At 40.4% G+C, this 22,713-nt stretch overlaps 2 protein-coding genes across 4 annotated transcripts in view; both read left to right on the plus strand.

Annotated features, from left to right (window-relative positions):
• nos1 (nitric oxide synthase 1 (neuronal)) overlaps nt 1-4,114 on the plus strand; it is a 45,105-nt gene extending 40,991 nt beyond the window's left edge. Inside the window, exons 25-29 of the mRNA XM_074638997.1 lie at nt 224-345; nt 636-784; nt 1,240-1,434; nt 2,168-2,286; nt 3,955-4,114. Of these exons, the coding sequence (XP_074495098.1) occupies nt 224-345; nt 636-784; nt 1,240-1,434; nt 2,168-2,286; nt 3,955-3,970 (601 nt within the window). The 3' untranslated portion in view covers nt 3,971-4,114. The remainder of the gene's footprint in view (nt 1-223; nt 346-635; nt 785-1,239; nt 1,435-2,167; nt 2,287-3,954) is intronic.
• Nucleotides 4,115-7,935: 3,821 nt separating this feature from the next.
• lrrc74b (leucine rich repeat containing 74B) lies at nt 7,936-22,397 on the plus strand. Of its 3 annotated transcripts, none has more exons than XM_074638990.1 (10): nt 7,936-8,228; nt 9,656-9,851; nt 10,394-10,536; nt 13,155-13,287; nt 14,762-14,968; nt 17,186-17,295; nt 19,258-19,373; nt 19,830-19,908; nt 21,852-21,947; nt 22,038-22,397. In XM_074638990.1, exons 1-10 carry the CDS (start codon nt 8,127-8,129, stop codon nt 22,152-22,154), a joined length of 1,299 nt encoding a protein of 432 aa, XP_074495091.1. In that variant the 5' UTR covers nt 7,936-8,126; the 3' UTR covers nt 22,155-22,397. The 3 variants fall into 3 exon arrangements, with proteins under 3 accessions (XP_074495091.1, XP_074495090.1, XP_074495089.1); XM_074638989.1 differs by having other exon boundaries at nt 7,938-8,228; nt 9,653-9,851; XM_074638988.1 differs by lacking the exon at nt 7,936-8,228 and adding an exon at nt 8,479-9,543.
• Nucleotides 22,398-22,713: the final 316 nt, after the last annotated feature.

Raw genomic sequence — 22,713 nt, forward strand, 5'->3', positions numbered from 1 at the left:
GGTCTTTGTGCTAAGCTTAGTAAGCCAAATGATGACTGTAGCTTTATATTTAGCGTACGAACACAAGAGCATTATTATACATTCTCATCTAACTCGTGGCAAGAAACTGAATAAGAGTATCCCCCAAAATGGCAAATTATTCCTATAAGTGAATTTCATAAGCTTTGTGGTCACTTTTAGGGTATGTTATTTCATTTATTTTGTGTCTATTGCATTACTTTAGTGCACCGTCATTCCAACTTCCCAAAGACAACCAAGCACCTTGTATCCTGGTGGGTCCAGGAACAGGTATCGCCCCATTCAGAAGCTTCTGGCAACAGAGACTATATGACCTTGAACACAACGGTAGGTTTTATTTCTCAGATGTATTTATTGCTACCTTATAGAGAGGCTTTGCAGTGGATTTTCACTGCTGCACATGAACCTGCAGACAGAATCTTCAATTTGATGTCTGATTATAAGAATATCCAGGACTGCTGATGAATTTACTCTTAAAATGCGATCATATACACTTCTGAGTAGTAATGGAATTCAGATCAAATCCCTATCAGAGATTTAGATAATACACAGCAGACTTATCATTTCTGCAACACCCTTCAGAGCAACAAAGTAACTCTGCCGGTCACCTTTTTTAGGAATCGAGCCGTGCCCCATGTTCCTGGTGTTTGGTTGTCGGCAGTCTGAGATGGACCACATCTACCAAGAGGAGACCATCCAGGCCAAGAACAAAGGGGTGTTCAAGGAGCTCCTCACGGCCTATTCCAGAGAACCCGGCAAACCAAAGGTACAGGCGCTAAACGGTCTGTAGCTGTGGATGAGTCAGCTTGTCACAACTCCCATTGGACTGCTGTGTGGGTTTGAAATAAAATCACAGAGTGGAGAAAAACTACTGTGGTTAAAATCGTGTTTCCATTTGATGATTTTCTACAGTTGTTCTTCAGGTAAAATCGTCAACATTTGTGTCTCTGCTTCCTTTGCTGTTCTGAACAATTATTGTTTTTTTTTACTGTTCTGTTCCTTGTATCAACAATGTTCAGTAACTGTTTAAAAAGAACAAAATATACAGAATATAAAGTATAGAAAACTAATTTTCTTTCAGCTTGCAGTTTGCAAATTCTACTTCATTTTACTTTCTGTCAGTGGTCTCCTGACTGTTTTTCCACATTGTTTCCTTTTCTGCTTTTCTCACACTTGACTTCTTCATGCACACTCATCATTCCTCCTCTGCCTCTCTGTCAGAAATATGTACAGGATGTACTGCGCGAGCAGCTGTCAGAGACGGTGTACCAGTGCCTGAGGGAGGAGGGAGGACACATCTACGTGTGTGGGGATGTTACGATGGCCGGGGACGTTCTCAAGTCCGTCCAGCAAATCATCAAGCAGCAGGCCAACATGACCCTGGAGGATGCTGGCTTCTTCATCAGCAAGCTGCGGGTAAGAGAGAGGGGAAACAGTGCAACAACGTCACCATGGTGTTCACCATTACACCCCACTGAGCAGCTTGGTAATGTCAGGGAAGAGAGGGTCACAAGTTTGAGCTGGTGAAAATAGTGAATATGAAGTGCTCTCCACCGTCGCAGAGGTGCCCCTGAGCGATGCAATCAGCACCCAGTTGAATAGGCGAGGTCCTACAAGGCAGCTTCTTCACACGAAAGTATGTAACTGAGTGCTGAGCATGAAAGCAGAAGGCGTGTTGAGTCAGTGTTTCCTGTGAAAATGAAGGTTAAAAAACACCCCCACTGGCTTATTTTCATTTGTGAACTCAAGGGTAAAAAGGCTATAAAAAGAAGTATGACACGTGTCACCAAGCCCGCTATTAACACACTTACCTGTGTAGAATACAAATGGATTGAAGAGTTGTTTTCCAGCACAGTTCAGTGAATCTTTCAAATGCAACGACTGCAGTCGTGTAAACACAGTCAGTATAACTCTGTTCATCTACAGTTGTTTAATCATAATGCAAAGTCTCGTCATTCTATAGTGTAAGGGTAGATGAAGAAAATCTAAAATATACAAAACAATATTCCTAAAAAGGAAAAGTTTAAGTTCAACTATTTCTAAATCCGATCTAGTAAGACCTCCACAGTGATCTGGTTAGACCTCCACAATATTCATCTCATATATTTGTCTCCTTCTCTCTCTACTCTCACCACTCCACTGTATCCAGGATGAGAACCGCTACCATGAGGACATCTTTGGGGTCACCCTGCGCACCTATGAGGTCACCAACCGGCTTCGTTCAGAGTCCATAGCCTACATTGAGGAGAACAAAAAGGACTCAGATGAGTAAGTGGTTTGTGTTTTTCCATTTTCCTTAGGGTCAGTAAAAAATGCTTATCCTATTGCCAATATGGATGTGCAATATTTTTTTAGTAGATTAAGAGATATCTTGTGTGCAGTGTACATCCAACCCCCAATGCCTGAGGTAAATGTTTTCAAATTTGGTGCAAAAGTCCAAAGGTCAAAGGTCACTGTGACCTCAAAAAACATGTTTTTTGGCCATATCTCAAGAATTCATAAGCTAATTATGACAATTTCACACAAATGTCTAAGAGGATAAAATGATGAAGTGATGACATTTTGGACAGACAAGGACGTAAACATAGCAAAGGCATACAACCGCAAGGCTTGAATTCTAGTTTGATTATACAGCAGGTCTAGGTGCTATATGAACACTGTGAAAGTATCAAAATGCTCAATCCACAGAGAAATGCACACAGCACGTATTCAGAAACTGTGCCTTTAAACAAGTCGTCAGGACTTCCGTAATGTTGTGATGTCACAACTATACAGTCACCGGTAGAAGTGCCGCTAAACTCCGTGTACAGTAGTTGACACCCGGCTGCAGTGACGCTGTGAAGACGGCGAGAGCACAGATGCAGTAGACTGGAAACGCTGTCCAATCAGAGCAGACTGGGCTTTTTTTCGGGAGGTGGCCTTAAAGAGACAGACGCTTAAATGGAGCGTTTCTGACAGAGGGTGAATACAGGTATATTCAGACAGACAGTATGAGAAAAATAATGTTTGTTGAACATTAAAGCATGTAAACATGTTCTAGTAAAAAAACAGAAATACAAGTATGAACCTAAAAATGAGCATGATATGTCCCCTTTAAAAAAAGAAATAGCATCTCATTCACCAAATGAAACCAGAAAATGACCCACATTCACCCACATTTATTCCTTCGTTCATTCATACATCATTTTATTGCCTCCTTCATCGGTTCATTGTTGGATTTCAGGAGACATGGTTAGTAATGTCTACACACAAAACCAGGATCACTCACTTGACTCGTCTGCAACACCGCTGAACTGCGTGGGAAGCTTAAGATCTATGATGTGTTTTCTTATTTATTCATCTTCTTTTTTTTACCAGTGATCCTTCTTCGCCACTCAAATTTGCCAGCTGGTTAGCTCATATTTTAGAAAAAAACAAACGTATTTTGGCACAGCCCATTTAGATTTATCTCAGCCAGTGAGAATACTAGAGCAGCTTTATCTCCGAGAGACATTTGCATAAGTAGTCCAACTCCAATCTGCAACCTGTAGTTGTTGGTGACGCCGATGTGTTATCACACCCCGTGTCAGATGAAAACAGAGTGGGTAACCATAGAAACCCCATGGAGAAGGGCCTTTAAACTAACAGGATTAGAGTGAAAGCGAGTGGGTCTGTTCCATTTCTGTTTTTGTTTCAGTTGTCATTTGTGCACATTCAAGATTAGACACTTCATATACCCTTGCCATGAGAGCAAAACAAGGGCCCTACATATCCACTATGGCTCATTAAGCACCAACATAATGCATCACAGACGATAGCTCCTGTGTGGATTGTCACTTGAATTTCACATTTGGCCATCAAAGCCCCTGTTCGCTGGATGAGTAATGACTGTAACATCTCTATTTCCATGTCTCTGTCGCTCTCTCTGTCTGTCTTTCTGTCCGTCTTCTCTCTCAGGGTGTTCTGCTCATAGGTCAATGATCGGGGGGGCTTTCTGACAACAACCAGTCTGGAGGACACAGCGACGCTGGTTAAAAAATACTGTGCCAATTTTTGTACTGTAAAAAAAAAAAATGTGTTTCTTTCTTTTTTTTTTTTTTATACCACTTTAATGTTTCTGTTGGGCTCTGCGATTTCGTCTGTAGCAAGTTGGAAACGTTCTGTTCTCTGAGAATCTGTTTTGCTCGTTGATGATACTTCCAAAAATTATAAATTTCGATTCATAATGTGTGCACCTAGTGTAATGACCTGCCTCATTGTGAATGCATGACCAAGACAAGAATATACTCAAGAAATATACTATACTCTGTGTTATTGTTGCAGTTAAAAGGCTTTTATTGAGGTTTTATATTTTACGAGGAAAAGAGTGATAACAAACTCAGACATTTCTGAAGTATGAAGTCGACTTTCAGAAAAGAATCAGGGCTGGTCAAATCTATTTGGGCTGTTATGTTTTGTTTATCAAAGGCTGTAATTTCAGGAAAAGTTCAAATGGGAGAGAGAGTTGAAAGATGTACAGGCATGCAGATAGAAAAACTGAAAGATTTTCTGCGAGCAAATTTGTTGACAGGTCACCCTGAATTATGAAAACAGCAATTCTGTCACAGCCTCAACTAACATATTATCTAGCTCTTCAATGGCAGTCTATCAAAATGCATCAGCCTCTGTGCCAGCTGTCTCTTTAGTGGCCCGTCCATTCTCTCCCGTACATCATAATGTCGCCGTGTGTCCCAGCTGGTGCTTGCCCGACCCCACAGCAGCTGCATAGGAATGTGCAGGGCAGCCATTAATCTGCACCTGAGTCACTACATATTTAAATGAACACTAATTAATGACGAATAAAATATATATCTAAACTCCTTCAGGGCTCTCAGATTTTAAAATATCTAAGTATTGATGTGTTGGCTATAATAAAAGAAAAATCATGTCAAATCATATAATCATGGTGGAGGGACATTGTTTTGAAAAATGATTTTTGAATTGTAGAAGATTATTCAATGATTAAATCAGTAATTTATGAGTTTTGGGGAATTATTTACTTTCTTGCGTTAAGTTGCATGAGAATATTGATACCACCCTCATGTCTGTATGGTAAATATGAAGCTACAGTACACCCAGCAGCGAGTTAGCAGGCATTCAGACTGAAAAAGCCCTGTGTTAAAACAATGCAAGGAGCTGCGTTGGAGGGGGGCGTGCTGTTTCAAGTCCAGTCTGAGTAACAGAGCCGTGAATTTGAAGGTTTGTCAAATGGCAAAACACTACCTGTAACTATGAGATACAACTCGGGGAAGTTATCACGGTAGCATTTGTTATAATTCGTTAAGGTGACCACCGGATGACGTTGTGTTACATCAAAAGTTAAGGACCAGTGTGTAACATTTAGGGGAATCTATTGGATCTCCATACCAGTGTCCTAAGTATTAACACATTTTATTACATGGCTTTGTTGAATACTCTATTCTGATTGGACAATCACAGCGTTCTACGGTCTGTTATTTCTTTATAGTAGACCGTTGCTATGTATAACAGACCGTTGCCATGTACAACAGACCGTAGCTATGTATAACAAACCGTTGCTATGGGCGCAGTTCTGATGTCGGACTCTAGCGGACCGTTTTTGTGTCAAATTATTGATTTCTTAAGTAAGTAGCCGTGTAATAAGGATAATGATAAAGGGATAATGTGCATCGATCAGGTCATTGTTTTAAAATAAACCCCTTCAGGGCGTTGTTTATTTCACAACAATGACCGGCTCCCCACACATTATCCCTTACATAGCTCGTTTGTTTAAGCCGTACAAAAAACAAAGTGCAAAATCAACACCTTTTGGTTTTTATGGAAGACTATGTGTCAGACTTTCTCGTGGCTGGAAGCAGGAAGTCACCGCTCCCCTGTTTCCTGTCTTGTTGCTAAGCTAAGGCTGCTGGGCTAAGGCTCCTGGCTGTAGCGTCACATTTACCGTACAAATATGATAGCAGTATCGATGTCAAACTATTAACCTATTAACTATTACCTTTAAAAATGACATATTTCTGTAACAAAACCTTGTTAAGTGAAGCAAAAAGATCTCTTTTAGCACCCTGTGCTGCCCAGATCATATCTGACAGCTATTGAGCTTTTAAAATTTGCATTTATCAGCGTCATAACTCCTCTGCCTCTTGCCTTACATCAACCCTCTGCCTACTCACAGCACATCTTTCTTCAGTCTCTCTGCATGATTGTGCGCGACCCTTACGGCTCACACGCCACCCTTTCACTGTGACCTGACACCTGCTCAGTAGCATCCGCATGCATGTGTGTGTGCGCGCATGTGTGTGTATGTGTGTGTGTGCCATAGAAATCATCATAAGCGTCTCTATACGAATGGGTGTAAAACATGCATGTGCTCAGGTGTATGTTTTTCCATGATTATTCTGCTTGTTGTCTGTTACCTTGTCGAACTGGTCAGATTTTAAAAATAAGCATGTATTTGTTGCTCCGTGAGTCACACGAGCCTGAAAATGTAGTCTTACAGATGGTGTTTTGGTAACAGGAAACTGCCCACGTGGCATTTAGTTTTGATCTCAGCAGTGAAGTTTTTCATTCAGGGACGAGAGGCAGTCACTCTGCCGCTGCGGTCATTTGCTGCTTCCCAATGAGTCAGGGTTGTAATTTGAATATATATTGGTGCAGGGGTCACGTTGTTTATTGATCACCCACTCTGCAGTAACCTGTGGCTTTTCTCGTCAGCTTCTGAGTCTTGTTTGTTCCCTTTCTTTGTCTTTGATTCAAATTAAAGATAACTGTTAGCATGATTAACGGATTTCAATGTGATTTTCAAACAGCTGCCGAGAATATGTTTGGTTTTTTGGGGTGTTTTTTTTTTCTTTTTTTCTCTGAATCAACTATTTTTACTGCCGGGGGAAAAAGGGTGATTCCCAATGTCCCCACTGTTGTTCATTCTGGATGAATGTCTCCTCTGTATAATTTGTTTAAACAGATTTAGTTTAACTGGAATGAGAGCTGTCAAGAAACATGTCTGTGATGTAAAATGTGCAGCAGGAAAAGCAACTGACATAGCTTCTATATATAGCTTCTATAGATATATATTCAAAGACAAAGTATAAAATATAAAGAGTAACACTACGATCTTTTCTAAGAATGTATTTTGATTATGTAAATGAGCACTATTATTCTGCTTGATTTAAAAAAAGAACAAAAAAAGGCCTATTCTACGGTGTCTCTCATATCCTTTAGGTATGGGGATAAAACAGCAGCATTAAATAAATGCATGGTGATCTTCTCTCTCCTGTTCATATTTTAAAAAGCTCTGTCTATTTACCAGCACTGTGTCAGTCAGTGAGACTGTATTGTGAGGTTGTCCGGCCTTTCTCGCAGGGCTTTGGATGGTAAAAACATTCTCGAAAGGGGGTTTCTTTTTCTGTGTTTGCATATCGCTGCTGCTGCTATGAACAGCTCTGATCCAATCAGCCTCTGCTATAATGACCTTTGTTGTAATTGATTGAGGGTATTCCATTTTAATGCATCAACTGCAAGGACTTTGCATTTACTTTCAAATAAAGAGAAACATTTACAGAATATGTCAACACATTTGCTTGTTTTTTTTTTTTTCTTGTTTATATAAGAGAGAAGCCTGACTGGAAAGGTTTATTCCTGCGGTAGGAGTTGTTAAAGGTCGAGGCGTTTAAGTTTGAAGGTCAGATTTCCATGTTGATACCGAGATCTTTCCTGAAAAACAACAGTTGCATTGGCTTCCCCTCCTCTTTCCTGCCTCTGTAAAGTGCTGGTCGTCAGAGAGTCGGCACCTCAAGAGCACAATACTCAGCGCCATGGAAACATGTCAACATGTCAACATAACAAGCCATCTAAACCTTACACATAAGGACTCTGATTGGGGGCTGTATCAGGAAGTGAAGCAGTGGCCTCTCTAATTAGCCCAAAAGCATTTGACCCTCCTATTGAGCAAGATAGGTTGCATGAACACATGCTGCTCTACCTGCTGCTCCAGTGAAGTGCAGTGATTTCACTCACAGCACTTCAATTTGAGTCTGAAAACACAAGCTAAATTTGTTGCAGGTAGCAGTATATTTTCCTCAGTATCAGTATCACCATTACTCAGCGTCGAAGTCATGGTTCACGGGAAGAAGTTGGCCAAGGAGGCGCTGCTGCCTTCTGCGCTGGAAGACGATGATGACGCAGACACAGAAAGTGAGAAGCTGCAGCTGGGAGAGGTAGGAAGCTGACCATCCGGCCAAGTCTGCTTGAGCGAGGGAAGTGTGGACAACCAGGTAGGCAAGGGGAGACATGTAGGAGACTATTCAGGCAGATTTTTATGAAGCCTGATATTAATTAAGACATAGGAGAAGAACTTGGTGAGAATCCAAAGCATGTTATTGACCTGCAAGAGTATTTTAAAGGGGACCTATTTTCCTTTCCCTTTCCTTTTTCCTTTTAGTGTGCTATATAGTTTTTTTTGTGCATGTAAAAGTTCTGCAAAGTTACAAAGCCCAAAGTCCATGCCAAAGGGAGTCACTCTCACCCACGGAAACACTGCTCCTGAACTGCCTAAAACGCTTCGCTTGAAGTCCCGCCTTTTCTTCTGTAACGTGGTGATGTCACCAAGTAAGACATTTGCATAATATCTGTCTAGCGGCTAGTTTGGCACTCCCTCAAACAAAGACAGTTAGAGTGGAGTTGAAGTGGAGTCCGAAGAGTTTGGTTCAGTTGACCAATCATAACAGTGGGTCAGCTGACCAATCAGAGCAGACTGGGCTTCTCTGGAGGGCAGGGCAGGAGCTAAAACAGAGCATTTCAGACAGAGGGTGAAAAGAGGTGTCGCAGCACAGCCGGTATGAGAAAAATAAAGCTTTTTTTCAACATTAAAGCATGTAAAGATGCTTTAATAAGACACCCAAAATACAAGTATTCACCTGCAAATAAGCATAATATGTTCTCTTTAAGCTTTAGAAATGGAGGTCTTAACCATAACGTTATCTCTAGACACGTCTGAGCACTTTCCAAGGAAATACAGGCTCAAAAATACAGGCTAAAGACCTGCTATTTTCTTTTTATAGATCGCTCTTTTGACCTGTGTACGTGCATGTATTTATTCAACAGAGGAGACTCAAGAGTGTCACCCTGAAAGTCTGTCTCAATTACATTTTTATGCAGTCTAATCACAGGGCTGCACGCTCTACCGTAAGTGTCAGAAATACACTATGAAAGCAGCACATTTTCAAATGCAAAACCTCTTGGATGTCCACACAAAAAGTGCCTTAGAACATGTGCAGTACCACTCACATGCCAAATACCGGTATTTCTGAGTAGCAGGTTTAGTCCTTAAAAATAACAATATATGGCATGGCTGACTGAGAAATGTAGTGAATGTGCCATTGGCCTAGAAATAAAGGGAGTGAAAGACAGCTAAAACAGCCTCTGGCGAAAGAGGGTAAAGAAAGCAGTAGGAGGGAAAGTATTACAAAGACTGGGAGGACAGAGGGATACCAGCTCAAAGAAGACACATTGATGGACTCAGTTGTCCAACATGTAGGTATCCGCTTTATTCTCCTGCTAGCAAAATCCATCAAATCTCCTCACTCAGGCTGCCAACAGCAGCCGGCTTTGAGGAGTCACGATGTCTTACTTTCTCATCCAGCAGAGAGCGAGCCGGACAGAGGTCGACGTGCGTGGGCCAAAGGACCAGCGCTCAAGTCCTGATGGGAATGTGCTAGACGGAGGTGAAGGAGAGGGTGAAGAGGAAGAGGAGGAGGGAGAGAATGAAGAGGAGGAGGAGCTGGGAGGAGAAGAGTGTGTGACCTCTGATGAGGACTACGACACAGACTTGGAGCTCGGAGGTAAAGAGGGGAGATAATGGGAAAGGTATTACATTCTATGAAAGAGGGTGTGATGTTCCCTTTTATGTGTTTGAAATTAACAATTTCATCCTGTTATTTTCTGTCTGAAATAATATTTCATACCAGGCTCCAGCAGTAAAGCATTTTGATAGTGAGTCTTAATTTGATCTTGATCAGAACATACACTGATAAAGCACCCCATCTGTTAATCTTCCCCCTTCTCCCTTCCCAATCTCTAGATGATTTCAGGACAGAAAAAACAAAACAGTAACTCCTACACGTGCCTGCCCACACATGTGAAGCCCTGTTCTGCATCTTAATGATTTCATCTCAGTCTTTGTGTCAGTCTTCCTTTTCACCAGCAGTGAAAACCATCTGGTATGAATGAGCTCCCCTGACGGGGCGAAATCAGCCACAAGGGAGTTTTCAATATCACACTCAAAAGGTCCTCCTCCGGGGGGAAAATGCCACATCTCTCCTTTTCACAAAGACGCATTGATAGCGAACAATTCAGACAGATAGTGTCTTTATTCATGTTGCAGATAAGGAGGAGGCGTATGACCCGACGGGGCAGACGTGCTACATGGAGGCGTGTGAAGCGTTACAGGTGGCACCTGCCTCTTACTTCCTGCGGCACATGCAGAGTAGCGAGCTGTCCATGATGCATCGTGGTCTGGGACCTCAGGTACTGTAATCATAAGTTAGGGACTGTACAAAAATGATTTTCTTTTTGCTGAAGGGAGGATAGTCTGGTGTTGGGGGGAGAGCAGGAGAGGGTCTTTTATTTATCTATTTTCCGCCCGGATTTAGATTTTTTTACTTTATTCTGTTATTTTTAGAATTTGGAATCCAGGTGCGGGGGCAAAAATATTTCAGTGTTCAAGTCCGTCTGCAGGCACTGAGCTGCCATCTGTGGCCATGTCATTCACGCAACGTCATCATCTCAACTCGTCAGATACTGACGCTATGTCGGACCCTTAGGCGTCCCATTTCGCTTGCAGTAAACACGTGCTTAATGTTGTGAATTAAACAAAAACATTTGCTTAGGTTTATTCAACAAAACCACTTAGTTAGGTTTAGGAAAAAAACAACATGGTTGAGCTTTAAATGACTTCGTTTGTACAATGAAAATGTGACTTGACGTGAACACAGGACGCAAATAAACAGCTGATTGTAATGTGAAAGTGAAACATAGCGCATGGGACACGAACGGCGGCAACTTCTGACGTAACTATGCTGCAGCCGACTTTATTCGCTTCAAACCAGTTGATGGAAACTCGCCTAATTCGCATTTCTTTTTTGCATCATTTCAAAAGTTTGCTTAAAATTTGCTTGACAATTGAATGGAAACACGGCTATTATGAAAGAGGTTGCTCGTGATAATGAACATACAGAAAATGATCACCTGAATCTGATGCTCCTCTCGGCTTGACGGAGATTTATAGCGACTTTCAGCTCCTTGTTTAGCTGTCTGGCAACTTTTGGTTGCACCAAGCCGCTGTTTGTTACTACCTGCTCAGCCCCAAACGGCACTAAGACAAAGTTAGTAACGAACATAGTGGCAAGCAAGATATTTTGTTGGTAGTGACCAAAATCAGAGCTAAAAGAGAGTGAATATTGGACTTACTTTTGCCAGGTGGCCACAAACATGACTCCAAATGAATGATAATTAATTGCTCTGTAATGCTGTGTAATTAAGCAACCGTTTGCTAACAAGCTCACCACATCACTAAGGTGATTACATGCCAATATTGTGCTCACAACTTGTTTCTGCTGCCCCCAAGTGGCCTTCAGTTTCACCTGGGGGAAGGTATTCAAAATGTTGAAAAAGATCCACAAGTAATTGCACTTCTTCGTCTCTCTGACGCAATTTCAGATCAGTCCAGACCTTTGTTCAGTTAAATACTCATTAATTCAAAGTCACATTCCCCTCCAGGGGCACTTCACTGATCACGACAAAGTCCGTGGAGCGCTGCGTTAAGTCCAGCTGCGTTAAGTCCAACGCAGCTGAGCTTCAAGGAGTTTACCCAGGAAACAGATCATGCATGTACATATCTTTGCAGCACACTTTACATACAGAATTGCATAAGTCAAGTCCATTATATAGATCTTCCCAGCACAAGTGGAGAGTCCTTTGAAGAGAGTGGAAGGCTGCTGGCATTGAATCACACTCAGAGAGATCTCATTATACAGATCTGAATTTGAATTTACCTCTGGGGGAAAACTTCTTATTTTTGATCCTAAATGACAGTAAATGCATTTCACCTTGTGGCCCATGTAGAAGTAGCTTTATTAGTTGGTCCTATTAAGCATTTCACATTAAGTCAATATTGTGCCTTCATGTTTTAGCTTGCATATAACCTAAAATGTACACAGACATAAACAGATCTAGAAAAACATCATCAAAAATGCTTTTGGCAGGTTTAAACCAAACAGGAAATCTACATGTTGTATTTAACTAATGGATCTTATTAAGTGAATGTGTACACAACAAATCTTTATTTACTTTTCTACTCCTGAAAAAAACATAAAGAAAAAAAAAACTATACTTAGCGTTATATATAGCGTAATTTTAGCCCACAAGTCAGTCACAATTAGATGTCTTTTTAACGGTAAATCAATGTGAAATTGCTCTGTGGTTGTACATCTCTGACTGAGTGAAAAGTACATCCTCTACACATGTGAAAATGCATTGCCTGGAGCTCTTAGCAACACAGTTTGACATTTTTACAGGCTTCCACTGGTCCGTAGCGCTGCAAATGAAAGTTGTACAAGTAAATCCATTCCTTAACAAGCCGTTTCCCCAGGTTTCGGCTTCAGCGGCATCATTCAGACTGATTAAATTGGATTTTAAACAAGTCTTCACCTGTCAATCACAGAGAGCAGAAGTAAAGGAACTGAGTGCAGCTGCCAAAGGTTATTTGTTTAATGTCTTGCAGACTGATGGGCTTCTCAAATCTCAGAGAAAGACACTCTGCGCACATTTATTTTCTGATGGGGCCTCTTTCTGCTCTTCTTCTTTTTTAAAGATCAAGTTAACATAAGGCTTCATGCAGCCAACTTTCTCATTAGCCGTTCTAGAAACTATAATTTTCATGTTCTGCGAGCTTCATTTCTGACCCACGCCTCCACACAGCTCCCTTCTGTTTCATTTGTCTCACACAGGTTTAATATTCCTCTCTCTCTCTCTCTCTCTCTCTGCCCACCTGCATCAGTACATCTACTCTTTTAACTGGAATACAGATAAGAAAATATACTGCAGTGAACAAACAGAAGAATTTCACTTTGGTTGTGTGTTTGCAGGGCACCAAAGCACTGGCAGTTCCCCTGGTAACCAACACTTCAATACTGAGGCTGAACCTGCGAGATAATTGGATGGAGGGAATGGGCGGAGCTGCTATCGCTGAGATGTTAAAGGAAAATTGTTACATTACAGGTGGTTTTACTGGGCACTCAAGCATGCACACATTTTCTCTTCCTTCTCCCTTCTCCCTCACTCTGTGTCACCGTTTTTCTAGCAAAAGTGCCACCTCCACTCCCACTCGCACGCCACTCTCACCCCAATTATATGCCATATATATCTGGGGTCCATGGTTAATATTTGTGCAGTTCAGGAACCTATAGAGGGATCTACATGTATCGAGAGACTCCTGTGAGTCATGCAGGCTCTTTAGGGTGGCATTATTTTTGACATAATTTGTCATGCACCACTTTCAGGGGTATCCAATTTTATGAATATACAGCATAACAGATTACTCGCTGACGTATTTTGCTGATGCTGCAGCAGACATTAGCCAACAAATGAATAAATAATAGGGCAGTCAAAATGCAAATTATTTTTAACGCCACTAATTTCTTTAACGCATTAACACAACTTGCGATTTTTAGGTTGTAGCGGACTCAGTTTTAAAGCTCCAAACTTACAGTAAGCTAAATTTTGCCGAGGAAAAACTGGCATGGCCATTTTCAAAGGGGTCCCTTGACCTCTGACCTCAAGATACGTGAATTAAAATGGGTTCTCTGGGTACCCACGAGTCTCCCCTTTACAGACATGCCCACTTTATGATAATCAAATGCAGTTTGGGGCAAGTCATAGTCAAGTCAGCACACTGACACACTGACAGCTGTTGTTGCCTGTTGGACTTGAGTTTGCCATGTTATGATTTGAGCATATCTTTTTATGCTAAATGCAGTACCTGTGAGGGTTTCTGGACAATATTTGTCATTGTTTTGTGTTGTTTATTGATTTCCAATAATAAACATAAACATACCTTTGCATAAAGCAAGCATATTTGCCCACTCCCATGTTGATAAGAGTATTAAATACTTGACAAATCTCCCTTTAAGGTACATTTTGAACAGATATGTGATTCATTTGCGATTAATAATGATTAACTATGCACAATCATGCTATTAATCACGATTAAATATGTTTATTGATTGACAGTCCTAATAAATATACAACAAATGAGAAGTCTGAAACAGACAGTACTGGACAACTTAAAGTTTTGACTGGATGATGGTGCTTTATGGAAAGCTTTTGAACCACTCAGATTTAAGATGAAGTAGTCAATATCTCCGCCCATGGGGCATTTCCTCAAAAAAGGGGAGATAGCATGCGACAATTATGACTAAAAATGTTCACAACTTTTTGATGAAGCCAAACTTTAAACTGAAGAAAGGGAAGGGAAGGACTGACCAATCATTTTGGATGCGATGGTCAGGCTACCAAAACTGTAATAAAGCCAATTAGCAAACTTGTCACAACTGATTTAGATTATAAAATGATAAAATATTTTTCGAATTGTGGAAAACTTGCGGCACTTCTTCTCTTTGGACTCTTTTTGACTCTTTTTGTGCTCCTGCCACATGTTGTTCTTTTGACCTGTGTACTTGTGTGTCAATCCCAGAGGTGGACCTATCCGACAACAATCTTGGGGATTACGGTGCCAGAGCTGTCGCTGGTATGCTTAAGGAGAACAGCACCCTGGTGAGCCTCAATCTGTCAGGAAACCGTTTCACCGACCGGTCCGCTGAACACTTCAGCCCAGCGCTGATCACCAACTCCAAGCTGCAGCACATCGACCTCAGCCACAACACTCTGGGAGAGCGTGCAGGTAGCACACAGCAATTAGTTATACACAGTAAAGGTCACATATTTTCTGTGAGGCCGCACCCTTTCAAAGAATGAAACAGTACCTAAGGATTCCATTTTTATTAGGTTGATATTAAAGATTTACACTGGAGATGCATATTTTCACTTACTTTGCAATAGCAGAAAGCAGGACCCAGAAAGCATATGTGGCATCAAGATCATAAATAGCAAAATTCATTAAAGAGGTGTGAGGGATGAGATGTAAATTAGTTCTATTTCTTTGGACAGAGCTCTTTCTCTCTCTTTCTCTGAGTTTTTTAACAGACATTCGCACTTCCGTTTAATTTGGGCCATGTCGAAAAAACAACAACGCTATATGGCCAAAAGTTTGTGGACATTTAGACACTCAAACTTTACGACCATATGTGATTGTTGAGCATCTCGGGCCTGGCCAGTTCCAGTTCATCCCAAAGGTGTTGCATGAGATTGAGGTCGGGGCTCGAAGTTTAAATGTGCTAAATTCGAAAGTCAGAGCATTAATATAGCAGCAAATAACTATTTCCTAAAGATACAGAGGAGTAATGTCTACCTGAGCAGAGAATGAAGTCTCCCTCTGTGTGTGCTGTAATCAGAGCTTCTCTGTGCTCCGTTAAGTAGCCGGGCCGGCCACAGGTGCATTTTAGTGCATGTGAGTCTCTCTGTTGTGCCCCACGGGCTAACTAATGGCCGGCACTATGCACTACGCTCTTATGGCGGTTAACGCTGATAACTCCGTCCCGACCGAGCACCCAGGAGGTGCGCCGGGCTTTGAAGCAAAGACCTTGTTATCAGTGGTAACTGCAGCATGTGCGCAGTACAGAGCAGGTGTGATTAGCTAACCAGTGGGGCACGCTCAAATGCACTAACATACTCTAACATAGACGTGAATAAAGTCACTTTCATACATTTTTACTTTTTATCTCAGAATTCTGCAATTAATCTCAGATCTCAAATATTTGTTTCACTTGGTCAAAATTCAGAGAACAGAAAAATAGTACATTTCAGATTAGCACCATCTTTTAATTGTCATGACTGAACTCATTATTTTAAACCAAAACTTTTACTTATAGGTTATTTTGTTTGTATATGAATGAATGACCATTTTAAGACTACAAGTACTTATTCAAAGCAGCTGTGTAAGTGAAAGTTCTCTTTTCTGCCTTATTAAATGATAAGCGAATATACATTCAAGCCCCATAAATTGACCAATTACTATGTGAGTGCAGAGTAATTTAGTATATACGATTACTGGTACCTACTATTATTAGATTTTTTTGAGAAACCATTAGCTTTATCTCTAAGCAGTCACAGGACAGCAGGCAGCAGCAGACTGTGGCATTCAAAGGTCAAGAACATTTCGCCTTCATTAAAACCTCTTTCAATTATCATGCGGATGAGCTTTGCGACAGGCACCTTGTGGAAGAATGGCAGACCAGGATGCAATGAGCATCTGATGTCGGTAATTGAAAATAAATCTGTCTGTGGGAAAGGGGACACCGCCGTGTCTCATTGCCATGTGTGCTGCTATGATTCATCACCACATATTCAATTTTATTTTCTCCACTGCTGAAATATCAAAGGACATCCTCGTGCTTTTTTGAGTGCACTCTTCCATATCGAGAAAGTGTACCAATCAAACACTCTCTGACATTCATGCTATGGTTTTATTGCTTTTTCGATCAAGCACAGTGAGGGCGTCCTTTTCTATGATTATGAACCACTGAGCGCTGTGCACATTCTTATCTTCGTGATAAAGTGGGTGAGATGTTGATGGCGATCTTTCTCTTTGGGGTCTCTGCCTCTACAGTCCTCACTCACTTATGCTTTTAGGCTGTAAAACACACAATCACACCATCTCAGTGAACTCTACTGGAGATAAGAGACTCTCCCAGAGAGTGTTAATAAGTACTTCTGATTATACTTTATTATACCTTTTATTGTACTTTCTTACCACTAAAGTATTTGTCATCTTAGATATTTTTCTGGATGTGCATCGTTTCCAATATCAGATTTCCACTTTTTGAGAAATTGCCACAAACGCTTACAAACTGACTGATAACAATGATTATATATCTGTTTTGAACAAATCGTTGTAATTTACTGAGGATGTCAGACATTTTCTTGGTTTTACAGTGAAATAACAGAGCTTATTTTGTCATACCATGCCATTATTTCTTCTTATTTTTTTTCCTATCCCAAGGGCAAAGCCTGGGAGACTCTTTGTCAGAGAACACAGGGTTGAGATCACTAAATCTCGCCTGGAACTGCATTCGAGGGAGAGGAGCTGTGATGCTGGCCGACGGCCTCGGGGTAATACACCTGGAAGTCAATGTTTGAACACTATATTAGTTTTTGAACTCATGAAAGACCAAAGAGGAATAGTGACAGTTCTTATAGCTCATATCACCATCAAATAAAAAATTATACAAGTCAAATTTAGAACATTGCTTATGTCAGATTGAATAGCACATTTTAAAACTAAATTTGTGCATGCATCATGTATCAGTCATATAGTGCATGAACAAAAGCATGTAAACCCCATTACATTGTGTTCGTTAAATATCTCATAATAAAATTATGGGCATTAATATCATTTGAGAACAGCCTCCACTCTTCTGGGAAGGCTTTCCACAGGCTTTGGGAAACTGGCTGCAGGGATTTGCTCCAATTCAGCCACTAAATCATCAGGGAGGTCGGACACTGATGTTGGGCAATAAGGCCCGGCTCACAGTCCAATTCATCCCAAATGCTAGATGGGGATGAGATCAGGGCTCTCTGCAGGCCAGTCAAATCCTTTAACACCAAAGCTCAGAAAACCATTTCTTTATGAACCTGCCTTTGTGCAAGAAACAGGAAAGAGCCCAGACTGTTGCCACAAAGTTGGAAGTGCACTATTGTCTGAAATATCATTGCATGCTGTAGTATTATGATTTTTCTTAATTGGAACCAAGGGGGCTAACCCAAACCCCTCAAAACAGCTTCAGACAAATTTACATAAAAGTAGCTGGACAGACCAAATAGGTTAGTGCAGTCGTTCCCAAAGTGGTTCCTTGAGGGGGTTCCAGCGGGTCTCCAGCAAAAAGGAGAATCAGTTATTTTCAGTATAATTCATCATCCATAAGTAGCACAATGACAGAATGTATGACGATTTTGGTGATGGGTTTCATACTCTTTCTGTAATAAAACATCCAAAAGTTCTATCAGACAGGGGACCCTTGGACAAAATCAGATCAAATTTATGTACCTGTGGTCTAACTTGTGTCAGTTTAGGGGTCCTTGACATGAAAAGTTTGGGAACCACTGGGTTAGTGCATAAGATATTTAGTGAAAAGTGAATTGACTGTTCATTAAGCCACATCCCCTTAATTACTATTGATCGCAAGGCACATAATGCAGTGATAACGGTGGCAGGTTAATTTTAACTTGAACTTTGCAGTAATTTTTTAAAAAAATGTGAGGTAAACAAAAGCAGGTTTCTCATTTATAGTTGACAACCGTAACATTTTTGGGGGGTTGAAATGCTGACAATTACATGCAGATTTTAGTCGCTCCAGCTCTGAACAGGTATTTTCTCTAACCTGTAACCACACTAAATGATTTACCCTAGTGTCATTGGAAGTATAGCCTAACGTAGTAATATAATTTGCCGGGTATGCAGGTTACATTAGAGCACTGGTACTATCTTAGAAACTCATTAGGTGCACAGTATTGCTCTTACAGCAAATGGTCAATTGGCTATAGTGAACGTCATTTTGGACAAGCCATGGAGTTTACAGGATTAGAAAGTCAGTAAAGTTACTGTAAAAACAAGATCATGATATATTCCGGTGACACTGTTTTAAATTTGTAAAAAAAACTAGTGTATTAAGTGTATTAATATGATTCAGTTATGCTGGTTGATAATTGCTACTAGATGAAGATATCATAACCTGGCTAACGTTCTTATCCTGAAACAGCTTCCTGGTGGTCAGGTCTTCATTAAGCATCTCACAGCAAGAGAGATATAATAGCAGCAGTTCTTCCTTCCCTATCTTAATGACAAGATGGTCAAGGGGACCCTGATCAGTGAGCTGCACTGACAGGTTTGATTGATTCAGGTCCTGAGAGGCTGATTACATCAGGATCTATTCTGCTGCTCTCTCACTTTAAATTAAGGTCTTCCTTTGGTCCTCAGTTAATCACGTCGGAGAACTTGTTAAAGTTTTACTTGTTATTGCATTTGAAATCTTACTTTAACCAAAGACTCATTCTTTTCTGCTTTTTTTCTTTCAGGGAAACGTTTTCCTGAGAACAGTGGATCTGTCATTTAATGGCTTTGGTAAAGAAGGAGCCATTGCTTTAGGACAGGCTCTGAAAGAGAACACTGTTTTAGAGGAGTTGAACGTGAGGTACAGTTTGTTATCTTGGTTTCTGGTAATCAGATTATTTTACTGGAACTGAGTTAAAAGGCGCAGAGGTTAAAAGTTCAGTTCTCACATTATCACAATTGAGAGCAAATAGCTTTTACCTTGTTTGGTACCAACTCTGTGAGGCAAAACTAACACAACATATCCTTTGTGAGACTCCTGGTCAGGCCAACTTGCTTTACCAGATTTATAGTTTTAGGCCTACTAATAAATCTTAAACGGTGATAACCTTTTTTTAACCTTTTAGATTGCTACCATAAACACAGTTAAAGTAATTCAGTTTACTTCTTGAGCAAAACAAAGCTTGCCTCACAAATGTGCAGACATTTGTGCTACATGGATGAATAATGCCATTTTAAGAAATAACACTTTATGATTGCTTCCCTCACACTCCAACACACACTTTTTTTTGTTCTCTCCTTTTGTTTCTCGCCACAGTAACAACCGAATACCCCCTGAAGGAGCTATCCACCTAGCCATGGGCCTCAAAGTAAACAAGACAATCAAATCCTTGAATGTAAGCTGTTGAGAGATTGGTTCTAGCTTCAAACACAATGGGGGGCATCAGTGGATAAAATAGGATAAATAAATGGATCACTGTACTTTGTTTAAATGTCAGCACCCTAGCTGGATTCTCAGGGACTCAACTGTCTGAAACAAGTTAGTGACAGAAAAGAAGTTATGATGATGACTTGAGATACAGCCCGAGCCTTTAATATTGATTATATGTGCACTCCTGAATAGAAAGTTTAGGTGAAATATAAAAGTCTAAAAACTCACTATAATCAGTGAAATTTTGGGAGTTCAAGATTTAAAAATGTGATCTGTTATTGAAAAGTTTGAAAGTTCAGAGACGGAATCGAATTTATATTTGCATTAATAGCAGCTAATTACAGAAATTGTTGTTGTTGCTTCTGCATCTAGTCTGTCTGGTTTATCTGATATGGACAGTACACATTAAATCACACTAATGTGTGAATGTGCCAAATGTAGCCTTGAGTAGCTACCTTTTATCTTTAGACACTGGTCAGTTCTTAAAGGAACCTAGCTTGGCTTTGTTCAACAACAAGTTACAAAGTCTACCTACCAGAGCCTCTAAAGCTGGCTCTGTCGCCAGGCAACCAGTGAAGACTCCAGGAAGTTACTAGTCCCAGCAAAGAAATAGGGTTGTGTCTAGAAGGTAACACGCAAATTGCAAAAGTCTCACAAGATGGTTAAGGTTAGGCGTTGACCTCAAATAGTTAAGGTTAGGCATTGTCCTTAAATGGTTAAGGTTAGGCATTGACCTCGGATGGTTAAAGTTATGCATTGACCTCGGATGTTTAAGGTGAGGCATTGAGCTTGAATGGTTAAGGTTAGGCATTGAGCTTGAATGTTTATGGTGAGGCATTGACCTCGAATGGTTAAGGTTAGGCATTGACCTCGGATGGTTAAAGTTATGCATTGACCTTGGATGTTTAAGGTGAGGCATTGACCTTGAATGGTTAAGGTGAGGCATTGACCTTGAATGTTTAAGGTGAGGCATTGAGCTTGAATGTTTAAGGTTAGGCATTGAGCTTGAATGTTTATGGTGAGGCATTGACCTCGAATGGTTAAGGTTAGGCATTGACCTCGGATGGTTAAAGTTATGCATTGACCTTGGATGTTTAAGGTGAGGCATTGACCTTGAATGGTTAAGGTTAGGCATTGAGCTTGAATGTTTATGGTGAGGCATTGACCTCGAATGGTTAAGGTGAGGCATTGACCTTGAATGTTTAAGGTGAGGCATTGAGCTTGAATGTTTAAGGTGAAGCATTGACCTGAATGGTTAAGGTAAAATTGCACGTTACCTTCTAGACACGACAATAAATAGCCCAGCATAAAATCCCTCAACAATAGTTGCCCCCTCTTAGTTGATTTGACTAATAGGTCATTTTAGTCTTAGTCGACTAAGATTTCTTTAGTCGATTAGTTATTTTTTTAATGCTTCTTCATGCTGAATGACTTATTTTCGAGAAACTTATGAGCACATCTTTGTTAAAGACAAGATTTAACGTGGTGCTTTTGTGTGATTCTTTGTGGAGAAACTCAGTTTTACAGATTCATCGATCAAAATCAAATGAGTGTAATTTAATAAAGGGGATACAACGTGTTATTTGTGAGCTTCAGAGGTGCTGTTGGGTGGATTTTGTTATCACTAGAGCCAGGCTATCTGTTTCCCTCTGTTTCCTGTCTTTATAAACTAAGCTAAGCCACTGCTGACTGTAGCCAAATAACTCTCTGCCAGAAAGACAATAAGTGTGTTTCCCAAAATGTGGAACTATTCTTCCAATAGGAGAATTATTTTGAGATGAGGTGGGAATCAGCCTTTAAAATACCATAACAGCCTAAACAACTTATTTCATCACCATTTTAATAAAACCAGGAAATCTGTGTTGATCTTGCCATATTCTTACATTTCTAATGTTTGTCTTTGACCAGGTGGGTAGGAACCCCATCCAGAATGCTGGGTGCTATGGAATCCTCCAGTCTGTGCAGGAAAACCCAGATTCAGCCATGGAGGCATTAAACTTTTCGGTAACTCACATAAATTCCACCTCTATCAGACTTTCGGTGAATCTTCTCCTTTTCAAACATATTCACTCACTTTTCTGTATCTCTCTCTAGGACATCACAGTGAACCAGGATTTTGAAGATTTGTATACGGCAGTGAAAGAAATATTCCCTGCGCTTACAGTAAATCACGGGGGCAGAATTGGCACATTCAGAAAAGCAAAAGCTTGAAAAGTGTTACTGTAATTGCTGTACTTTTATGCCAGAAAAGATGGAAGGAGTCTTGTCAAAGCCTGGTGGACTTTTTCATCGGGAGATGAACCAAAAAATTATATGCAAGGAAATCATTTTAAAAAGATGCCATTTTTTTTAGAGGAGCCATGAGAGCATATTCTTCTGAATAAAATGTATTTATATAAAATAAAACTTGTTAAATACCCAATCAATTTAAAATAAAGATTATTCAGAGATGTTCATACTGCATGTGTGCATGCTTGAAATATAGCCCAGTGTTGTTGAAGTCATTGAACACAGGCATACAATACAGGTATTGAGTACGATTCTTTTTAGGTATGATCTGATTTGATGTTATATAATGTCAGTGGGTAGAATGATGGAGAGGATCAGAGAGCACCGCATTGTGTATGAAAAGAAGTGAAAGTGGGTTGCACAAAAAGGATTTAAGTACTGCATGACTAGTCTAATAGAGAAACCAGCTTTGAAAGAATGATCCACTGTTAGGTAAGAGACCTGTTTACTGCAGCAGTACAACTCACACAGTGATACATAC

The sequence above is a fragment of the Sebastes fasciatus genome, chromosome 6, assembly GCF_043250625.1.
Source record: "Sebastes fasciatus isolate fSebFas1 chromosome 6, fSebFas1.pri, whole genome shotgun sequence".
Lineage (NCBI taxonomy): Eukaryota > Metazoa > Chordata > Actinopteri > Perciformes > Sebastidae > Sebastes > Sebastes fasciatus.

Excerpts from the sequence above, each read along its gene's own strand:
- lrrc74b (XM_074638988.1), top strand. The coding sequence starts at position 9,382 with ATGTGCCATTGGCCTAGAAATAAAGGGAGTGAAAGACAGCTAAAACAG. Across the intron at positions 9,544-9,655 it reads TGGACTCAGTTGTCCAACAT|AGAGCGAGCCGGACAGAGGT; the intron begins GTAGGTATCCGC and ends CTCATCCAGCAG. Across the intron at positions 19,909-21,851 it reads AGACAATCAAATCCTTGAAT|GTGGGTAGGAACCCCATCCA; the intron begins GTAAGCTGTTGA and ends GTCTTTGACCAG.